This window comes from Emys orbicularis, chromosome 1 (genome assembly GCF_028017835.1).
Source record: "Emys orbicularis isolate rEmyOrb1 chromosome 1, rEmyOrb1.hap1, whole genome shotgun sequence".
NCBI classification, from domain to species: Eukaryota; Metazoa; Chordata; order Testudines; family Emydidae; genus Emys; species Emys orbicularis.
Window position 1 is genome coordinate 128,947,496 of NC_088683.1, and position 10,664 is coordinate 128,958,159.

General features: G+C 48.0%; 1 protein-coding gene across 1 annotated transcript; it reads right to left on the minus strand.

The window, feature by feature from the left end:
* Nucleotides 1-235: 235 nt before the first annotated feature.
* On the minus strand, nt 236-10,155 carry LOC135873101 (phospholipase A and acyltransferase 3-like). The gene is made up of 4 exons (XM_065397579.1): nt 10,147-10,155; nt 7,601-7,736; nt 949-1,211; nt 236-307 (listed from the first exon to the last, which is right to left on the minus strand). Exons 1-4 carry the CDS (start codon nt 10,153-10,155, stop codon nt 236-238), a joined length of 480 nt encoding a protein of 159 aa, XP_065253651.1.
* Nucleotides 10,156-10,664: the final 509 nt, after the last annotated feature.

Consider the following 10,664-nt stretch of genomic DNA (forward strand, 5'->3'; position numbering starts at 1 on the left):
CAAACCCACCATTAATGGGGAAGGGGCTCACATCTTGTTATAAGTGTGTTTTCTCCTTTTGTGAGTAGGGAAGACCCTCCTGTCACTAATGTGAAAGTTGTTCAGGGACGTATAGGTGAATAATTTACCTTTGGTACTTGTGTATGATGGGCTGTATATTGCATCAATGTAGGTGCAATTGATCTCTATCTAAGACGTCAGTGCCCATTTAAATGCATACTCACCGATCCACAAGCTACTCATTGATCTCGGCTAGCCATTTCTTTATCTGCTTCACAAAACCTTCATCCACTTCAAAGTAAACTGCCTAAAACAAGAAGCCAAGTTCATGATGAGAGTGAAGATTCATGTGAGCCAGAATCTAAGAACTAATCACTTGTGAGTCTAATACAGACCTGTCAATTATACTTTTTCCCATTGGGGCTGGGAGGGGCAAGGCGAAACATAGTCGGTTTTGTTTTTTTCTGATTCCAGGCTCAGCATGAGAGGGATTTCCCATGAAATCAGAGAAAGTGTTCAGAAATGACTGGCACTGAACTGTTTCAAAGTCATCTTTTGTCTCCCTGGTTTATCCCATATCTGGTCAAACAAAGTGAGGCTCTGCACCCAATTTGAGAGCATTTCTCTGTTTGTGTGTCGCACCTGAAAAGTTCCGTGGAGCTGGAACACTTATCTCTTTCACTAATACAAGCTGATCCAATAAAAGATATCACCTCATCCATCTTGTCTCTATTATGTAATAGTCATATACGTTAATTTGTTTCTTGTTTGACCAGAGTACCAACATTGCTTTATATTCTATACATATGTAAGGCCTGCTTCTGTTCTGTTATCCTGATGGCAATCTTGAAATCACTCCACTGATGTAATACAAATGCAAATCAAAACAGAATCATGCCCCTAGGGAGTCATTTCTAAATGGAGATCAGGTGAAGGAACCAGACTTACCTGCTGTGATTCAGCAATGCCATATCTCATCATAGTGGCAAAATGTTCGCAGTTAGACATAAGTAGATTGTAGTCTATATTCTTCCCCACCAGGTGCTCAGCTCTCTTTACCACATGAAGAAGAGGTAATGGAGGGTGCTTTTTATCTAATTGGTTGTTTACAGCATAGCTTGAAACACGAGCCACGTTCCTCAGACGCTCCTTTTGCACTTTCGCTTTGAAGAATTCTCCATTAAGCATATTATTCAATCCCTCTTCCAACTCTTAGGAAAAAAAAAAAGACAGCCAATAAGAGGTGAAAGAGGGTTGGCAGTTTGCCCAGATCTGACAGGATTGACTAGATCCTCACAAATAAGTGATATATTTTTTTTTTTTTTGGTTCAGTGGCTGAACTGGAGGGAAAAAATCCCCCCCAAAAGTTTGTTTTGGGTTGAATGAGATGTTTTGTTAGACTCAGAATGAGATTCCTTCATTACATTTTGTTTAGTCTGGGTAGATTTTTTCACCCTAGTTTCGTTATTTTAAAAGCATGAGCTAGATTTCAAAACCAAGTCAAAATGTTTTGTTTAGAAAATGTCAAAGCAAAATGTTTCAACTTTTAAAAAATTATTTTTTAAGCTGAAACTATTCTCCAATTTGATCCAAATTTGTAAATAGTTTTGGTTGACCCCAAACTGTGTTTTTCAGTGAATAAGCTATTTGTCCAAAAAGTTTCAGCCAGCTCTAAGAGTGATATCTAGAAAAGGCATACTTAGCGCTGCTTCTCTTGGTTGGCCCAAGAAGAGCAACTCCTGACTGAGATATGCGAAGCATACAGTATCTCCTGTTGGAAGTGAGAGGAAAGGTTGTTGAGTGGTTAGGTGGAAAGCTGGGATTTGGGAGACCTGAATTCGAGACTCTGCTGTTCCACAGACTTCCTGTGACACATTTGGCTTTCTTGGGACACAGTATCTCTCTCTGCCTTAGTTCCCCATCTGTAAAATGGGGATAATAGTACTTTTCTACTTTAAAGAAAGGGTAAATAGAAGTAGAGATTGTGAGGTTCTCAGATACTGTGGTAATGGAGGCCACATGAGTACGTTAGCTAGATAGATTTGAGACATTAAGCAATACTGATGAACTAAAATCTTGAGGGAGAGGGTCAGATTTGGGGCCCAAATCTGAACTGAGCAAATTCTGGGCCCAAATTGCTTGGAGCTTATTATGGAGACTGATTTCAGAGTAGCAGCCGTGTTAGTCTGTATCCGCAAAAATAACAGGAGTACTTGTGGCACCTTAGAGACTAACAAATTTATTAGAGCATAAGCTTTCATGGGCTACAACCCACTTCTTCGGATGCATATAGAGTGAAACATATATTGAGGAGTGTAGTGAGTCGGTGTGGCTCCCCTCCTGTCCTGAAGAGGGAGCCCCGGCGCAAACACCCAAGTGGGCGGAGCCACCACCACCTGTCCCCGCCCCCCGGAAGTCAAGGGGCGGGACAGGAAGTATAAGAGCCAGCAGCCAGAGCTCAGTCAGGCGCCGGCCACCGCAGGGAGCAGACGTGCGGTCGGGAGCTCCCCGCCAGGATACCTCGGAAGCCCGAGGTGGATACCCTAGCTGGCCGGAGCTGCCCCGAGCTCACTACGAAGAAGAGCCGCCGGAGCCCGTCCGCTCCCGTCGCTGGGAGGCGCCCGTGGAACTCCCCCACAGCAACCCTGAAGGGGAGGCCCCGCCAGAGTCCTTCCCGCCCTGTTGTTATCCGGAGGAACCGCCCGAGGATCAGTGGCCGGATTTCCCTACAGAGCTACCAGACCTGCCGCCAAGCCCCGGCCGAGAGGAGTCCCCACTGATGGACTGGACCGCAGCCGGTGCCACAGACGAGGTAGGCCCTGAGGGGGACAATGGAAGTAGCCCGGGGGTAGCCGACCCCAGTCAGGCTACAGAGGCCTATGAGCCCATGGCAGTGTGTTTCGGTCAGGATACCCCACTGACCGGCAGCGACACTAATCGCTGCTAGGGCCCCGGGCTGGGACACAGTGGAGTGGGTGGGCCTGTGTCCCCCCCTGCCACCCCTACACACGGGTGGCAGGCTTCCCCCTCACCCAACGCAGGTAGGAACCTGAGCCCCTTACCTGCCTAGGCCAATTGCCTGCTTGTGCTCCGCCCTGACCCAGGGCCAGAGCTCCTAAACTGCCTGTGTGCTCAGCCCCTGCTACAGAGGCCTGAGCTTATTGACTGCTTGTGCTCAGCCCCTGCTGCAGAGGGCCTGAGCTAAATGAACTATTGTGCTCCGCCCTGACCCAGGGCCGGAGCTCCTAAACTGCCTGTGTGCTCAGCCCCTGCTACAGAGGCCTGAGCTTCTTGACTGCTTGTGCTCAGCCCCTGCTGCAGAGGGCCTGAGCTAAATTAACTATTGGTGCTCCGCCCTGACCCAGGGCCAGAGCTAAGGGACTACTGGTCTGCTCAGCCCCTGCTACAGAGGGCCTGAGCTTATTGACTGCTTGTGCTCAGCCCCTGCTCCAGAGGACCTGAGCTAAATTGACTATTTGTGCTCCGCCCTGCCTCCAAGGGCCAGAGCTTATAGACTGTGTGTGCTCAGCCCCTGCTGAAAGGGGCCTGAGCTTATTGACTGCTTGTGCTCAGCCCCTGCTCCAGAGGGCCTGAGCTAAATTGACTATCTGTGCTCCGCCCTGCCTCCCAGGGCCAGAGCTTATTAACTGCTTGTGCTCAGCCCCTGCTACCGAGGGCCTGAGCTAGATTGACTGTTTGTGCTCCGCCCTGCCTCCAAGGGCCAGAGCTGATTGACGGCTTGTGCTCAGCCCCTGCTACCGAGGGCCTGAGCTAGATTGACTGTTTGTGCTCAGCCCTGCATCCAAGGGCCTGAGCTTAGTGACTGCCTGCCTGCCCAGCCCCTGTTCCAGAGGGCCTGGGTTCTTGACTGTGGTTTCCTCAGCCCCCTGGACCAGAGGGGCTGAGTCCTGAGCTAACGGACTATTTAATTCGTGCAGTAGGGAGTCGGTGTGGCTCCCCTCCTGTCCTGAAGGGTCGAGCCCCGGCGCAAACCCTTTTACAAGGAGATATATATACACACACATACAGAGAGCATGAACAGGTGGGAGTTGTCTTACCAACTCTGAGAGGCCAATTAAGTAAGAGAAAAAAAACTTTTGAAGTGATAATCAAGATGGCTCAGTACAGACAGTTTGATAAGAAGCAAGTGTGAAAATACTTACAAGGGGAGATAGATTCAATGTTTGTAATGGCTCAGCCATTCCCAATCCCTATTTAGCCCTGAGTTGATTGTGTCTAGTTTGCATATCAATTCCAGCTCAGCAGTCTCTCGTTGGAGTCTGTTTTTGAAGTTTTTCTGTTTTAAGATAGCCACCCGCAGGTCTGTCAAAGAATGGCCAGACAGGTTAAAGTGTTCTCCCACTGGTTTTTGAGTATTATGATTCCTGATGTCAGATTTGTGTCCATTAATTCTTTTGCGTAGAGACTGTCCGGTTTGGCCAATGTACATGGCAGAGGGGCATTGCTGGCACATGAAGGTAAGTGTAGCGGTCAGTAGGTTTCCGGTACAGGGTGGTATTTATGTGACCATCGCTTATTAGCACAGTAGTGTCCAGGAAATGGACCGCTTGTGTGGATTGATCTAGGCTGAGGTTGATGGTGGGATGGAAATTATTGAAATCATGGTGGAATTCCTCAAGGGCTTCTTTTCCATGGGTCCAGATGATGAAGATGTCATCAATGTAGCGCAAGTAGAGTAGGGGCGTTAGGGGACGAGAGCTAAGGAAGCGTTGTTCTAAGTCAGCCATAAAAATGTTGGCATACTGTGGGGCCATGCGGGTACCCATAGCAGTGCCGCTGACTTGAAGGTATATATTGTCCCCAAATGTGAAATAGTTGTGGGTGAGGACAAAGTCACAGAGTTCAGCCACCAGGTTAGCTGTGACATTGTCGGGGATACTGTTCCTGATAGCTTGTAGTCCATCTGTGTGTGGAATATTGGTGTAGAGGGCTTCTACGTCCATAGTGGCCAGGATGGTGTTTTCTGGAAGATCACCGATGGATTCTAGTTTCCTCAGGAAGTCAGTAGTATCTCGAAGATAGCTAGGAGTGCTGGTAGCGTAGGGTCTGAGGAGAGAGTCCACATAACCAGACAAGCCTGATGTTAGGGTGCCAATGCCTGAGATGATGGGGCGTCCAGGATTTCCAGGTTTATGGATCTTGGGTAGCAAATAGAATGTCCCTGGTCGGGGTTCTAGGCATGTGTCTGTACAGATTTGTTCCTGTGCTTTGTCAGGGAGTTTTTTTAGCAGATGGTGTAGTTTCTTTAGGTAATCCTCAGTGGGATCAGAGGATAATGGCCTGTAGAATGTGGTGTTAGAGAGCTGTCTAGCAGCCTCTTGGTCATATTCCAATTTATTCATGATGACGACAGCACCTCCTTTGTCAGCCTTTTTGATAATGATGTCAGGGTTGTTTCTGAGGCTGTAGATGGCGTTGTGTTCAGCATGGCTGAGGTTATGGGGCAAGTGATGTTGCTTATCCACAATTTCAGCCTTTGCACGTTGACGGAAGCAATCTATGTAGAAATCCAGTCTGTTGTTTCGACCGTCCGGAGGAGTCCACGCAGAATCCTTTTGTTTGTAGTGCTGGTAGGGAGGATTCTGTGGGTTAGTATGCTGTTCAGAGGTATGTTGGAAATATTCTTTGAGTCGGAGACGTCGAAAGTAGGATTCTAGGTCACCGCAGAACTGTATCATGTTCGTGGGTCTGGAGGGACAAAAGGAGAGGCCCCGAGATAGGACAGACTCTTCTGCTGGGCTAAGAGTATAGCTGGAAAGGTTACCAATATTGCTGGGTGGGTTAAGGGAACTACTGTTGTGGCTCCTTGTGGCATGTAGCAGTTTAGATAGTTTAGTGTCCTTTTTCCTTTGTAGAGAGGCAAAGTTTGTCTTGTAAGAAACCTACTGACCGCTACACTTACCTACATGCCTCCAGCTTCCATCCAGGACACACCACACGATCCATTGTCTACAGCCAAGCTCTAAGATATAACCGCATTTGCTCCAATCCCTCAGATAGAGACAAGCACCTACAAGATCTCTATCAAGCATTCTTAAAACTACAATACCCACCTGCTGAAGTGAAAAAACAGATTGACAGAGCCAGACGAGTACCCAGAAGTCACCTCCTACAAGACAGGGCCAACAAAGAAAATAACAGAACACCACTAGCTGTCACCTTCAGCCCCCAACTAAAACCTCTCCAGCGCATCATCAGAGATCTACAACCTATCCTGAAAGATGATCCTTTACTGTCACAGATCTTGGGAGACAGACCTGTCCTCGCTTACAGACAACCCCCCAACCTAAAGCAAATACTCACCAGCAACCACACATCACTGAACAAAAACACTGACCCAGGAACCTATCCTTGTAACAAAGCCCGATGCCAACTCTGTCCACATATCTATTCAAGTGACACCATCATAGGGCCTAATCACATCAGCCATACCATCAGTGGCTCGTTCACCTGCACATCTACCAATGTGATATATGCCATCATGTGCCAGCAATGCCCCTCTGCCATGTACATTGGCCAAACCGGACAGTCTCTACGCAAAAGAATTAATGGACACAAATCTGACATCAGGAATCATAATACTCAAAAACCAGTGGGAGAACACTTTAACCTGTCTGGCCATTCTTTGACAGACCTGCGGGTGGCTATCTTAAAACAGAAAAACTTCAAAAACAGACTCCAACGAGAGACTGCTGAGCTGGAATTGATATGCAAACTAGACACAATCAACTCAGGGCTAAATAGGGATTGGGAATGGCTGAGCCATTACAAACATTGAATCTATCTCCCCTTGTAAGTATTTTCACACTTGCTTCTTATCAAACTGTCTGTACTGAGCCATCTTGATTATCACTTCAAAAGTTTTTTTTCTCTTACTTAATTGGCCTCTCAGATTTGGTAAGACAACTCCCACCTGTTCATGCTCTCTGTATGTGTGTGTACATATATCTCCTCAATATATGTTTCACTCTATATGCATCCAAAGAAGTGGGTTGTAGCCCACGAAAGCTTATGCTCTAATAAATTTGTTAGTCTCTAAGGTGCCACAAGTACTCCTGTTATTTTTATGGAGACTGAATCTGCTCTAGCTGTGGCTGAGCCAAGGAAGGGCTTGTAGAGGTCTGAGTGATCAGTGACTTTTGGTTTGTGATTTAAGTGTGAGAAATTGCATCTGAGATGCATCAAGAAAGGCTCAGACTACATACAGCTTTGAATATCAGAGGATCAGAGGCACGAGGAAGAGTAGAGGGAACAGTTTTGGTTATTGCCTTTTCACAAGTGTGCTTTCCCCATCTTGCCACCCAACAACCTCAGTGTGCTTTAGCCAAATACCTAGAGCGGACATCACTTGGGTGAAACAAGAGTTCAATCTCCAGGAGCCACTCAGGCCTTCATCTATCTGATGAGAATGCCAAGGGACCAATTAGTGTAAATTGTAATGATGGGTCATGTGCTGTGCACACCTGTCCTGCTGGGAACTGCGGTGAGATCATTTTTATACAAGAGTCAAAACATCAGATGAGAATTTTGGATTATGTGATGAATCTATGGAAGGATTCAACTTTTTATTCTTATTTACCTGGAAATGTGAAGTGGACCACATGTCCCTTTCCCACATAGATGCCCCAGTGTTGGTATCCCATTCTCTGAAATTCAATCAGATCCCCAGGCTCTAGCATTATTGCTGAAGTAAGGAGATCCCACAGATCCCGTATCTGAAAGTGAAAGAAAGATTGGTTGTTAAATCTTCGCTAAACAGAATATTTTTCTTTAAACCTTAAGACTAATAAACAGCAAATACCATATTTTTAAGATGTGCATGTGACTTCTCCTGGCTTGATCCAGAGAGACTCATCTCCCATCCAAGACAAGCTGAACTCAGTTCCAAGTTCCAACCATCTTATCCAGAGAGCAGAGACTACTCAGCACAACTTCTACTGGCTCTGGCTCTGCCCAGTCAACTTCTACTGCCTCTGCCCAGGGGAAAATAACTTATATCTTCTTACAACATACAGCCTCTACTGACTTGGCTCCTGGGGGAGGAGGCTGTCATCTGAAGTATGTTCACTACGGGACAATCAGATCCAGCCACTATGGCTGTGGAAGTCCTTTTGGTATTGGAAATAATGCAGTTCCACTGGCTGGAGCAGCTGGATTTGGGGACTACACAAGATGTGTTCACCCCCTGCATGGCACAGAGCAGAGCTGGTGAGGGTGGAAGCAGGGGCGGCTCCAGGCACCAGCGCTCCAAGTGCGTGCCTGGGGCGGCAAGCCGCGGGGGGGCGGCCTGCTGGTCGACGTGAGGGCGGCAGTCAGGCTGCCTTCGGCTGCATGCCTGCGGGAGGTCCGCCGGTCCTGCAGCTTTGGCGGCAATTTGGCAGCGGGTATGCCGAAGGCATGGGACCGACGGACCACCCGCAGGCATGCCGCCGAATCCGCGATACCAGCGGACCTCCCGCAGGCGCACCACCGAAGGCTGCCTGACTGCCGTGCTTGGGGCGGCAAAATACATAGAGCTGCCCCTGGGTGGAAGGAAGAGACGGTTCTGAGTTTTCACAACTGCAAAGCTCCTCTGTGTTCTACCCACCCCATTGTGGAGGGGTTGCCCAAGGCACCTTGGAGGTTAGTCTATGTTCCATGTATACACATAGAACTTAGATTAAAAACAAATATTCTTGCTGGAAGATTGCAATGAAACACTACTTTCATTCTTAGAATTCAGAATGATAACACATAAGAACCCCAAACAGAGAGAGACAAGGAAAGCTACTCCTTAAGACAGAGAGGTATAACTCCTCCCATCCCCCCCCCCCCCCCACCACTATAGGCTGGTTGGCTGCAGACTGGTTGCTGCTAGGCCCAGCTTGCATGCTTCCCCACAGAGCGCCCTAGCCTACAAGCAAGACCAGAAAAAACCCTGAAATTTGCAATGGCAGCCTACAGGTTTAACATACCAATAGGCAGGAGCAGCCTCCTCAGATCAGAACCACTGCCTATTACTGCCTTGTGGGGTGGGTTCCTTCTCCCCCTGGAGATCTCTCCAGAGCTCAGCTACTCAGGCTTGGCACTGTGGGGTAGATTTAGCTATCTCCTATAGACTCAGGCAGGGAACATCTCCTTTTCAGTTACAGTGCAGTTACCATACAGGGAAGTCATTTGTTATTATGGAGCAGCAGTGACAGTTGCCTGCGCCCCCACCCAACTTTTCATAGGTCTGTTTTCCACTTTCTCCCCCATCCTGCCACAACATTGCAAGATATCATATAATCACATAGCATGTTCTATATGCTGACACAACTTTGTCCCTCCCCAGAAATAATGCCCCTGACATACAGAACCAAAAAATCATGTTAAGAACTGAGTCACTCAATGCTGCCAAAACAGCAGCTGATCTGGGACCAGCTGTAATGCTAGTGTCATGTTTGCTGCTCATGCTCAAGTGTCAAAGGCATGGAACAAAAGCTGCTGGAGAATCAGGATATGTCCCTCGTTATCACATCCCTGGCAGGAGCACATCACATGGATGCCCCCTTGTCCTGTTTAACAGAAGGCCTCTATCCAATATTCTCCTACCTCCCCCCATCCTCATATACACAGACCTTCATGGGACTGAAACCTCCAGCTGAGTTGTCAGAGGAGGTGGGACCAGGACCGACTCCAGGGTTTTGGCCGCCCCAAGCAGCCAAAAAAAAAAAAAAAAAAAAGCCGCGATGGCGATCTGCGGCGGCAATTCGGCGGGAGGTCTTTCGCTACGAGCGGGAGTGAGGGACCGTCCGCTGAATTGCCGCCGAATAGCTGGACCTGCCGCCCCTCTCCGGAGCAGCCGCCCCAAACACCTGCTTGCCAGGCTGGTGCCTGGAGCCGGCCCTGGGTGGGACAGATTTGGGTAGGTGGAAGTTGGGTTGCACACAGCCAGAGGCCCTGCAAACACTTTGCAGGAGGCCCAGGTTTGTTTAAACTAGCCTTGGGAGGCGCAAACAGAGGGTGCAGTCATGGACAGAGGGGAGTGGGTGAGAATGGTCTCCACTTACTGTTGAAGCTCAGCTTTAATGTCACGTCCGTGATGTGCTGACATAACGTAAGAGAGTTGAGTTAACTGCTGTACATGGGAAGAAAGTTACTTACCCAGTCCATGTTCTCACTCTCTTTCTGGATTATTCTGAGCTCTTCTGTGTGACAGGCTTTATACTCCTTTCTTTTCTGACAGCAAGAATACAATGTGATTGCACAGAAAACAGTTACTCCTCTCCTCTCAGCTGGTTGCAGCTGAAGTGAGGGCTGAGGTGGGGTGTTACAGCCAGTTTTGTTTATCACTAAAAGGCTGAATTCCAGGAATGAGTATTGTTTCTTTCAGATCTTTGTGATTTCAAAGACTTTCAAGTGTTTTCTTCTAAAACCTGAGCAGAGTCCAAGTTCATTGTCATCCTGAAGTGAACTTTAAGGCATTTTACTTTAAGGCACTGCTGTGTGTCAGTCAGAATGCCTCCCAGAAGTTCAGAATCAATGTACCTGCTGCTACACCTTTTGGAGTGTGCAGCATTCTTCCCATGCACTGATATTCCAGCTTCATTCCACAGGCATCCCCATGGGGGGCAGTTCTTAAACTCACCTGCACTCAGGGACTGCAAGTGTGCCTGATCCAT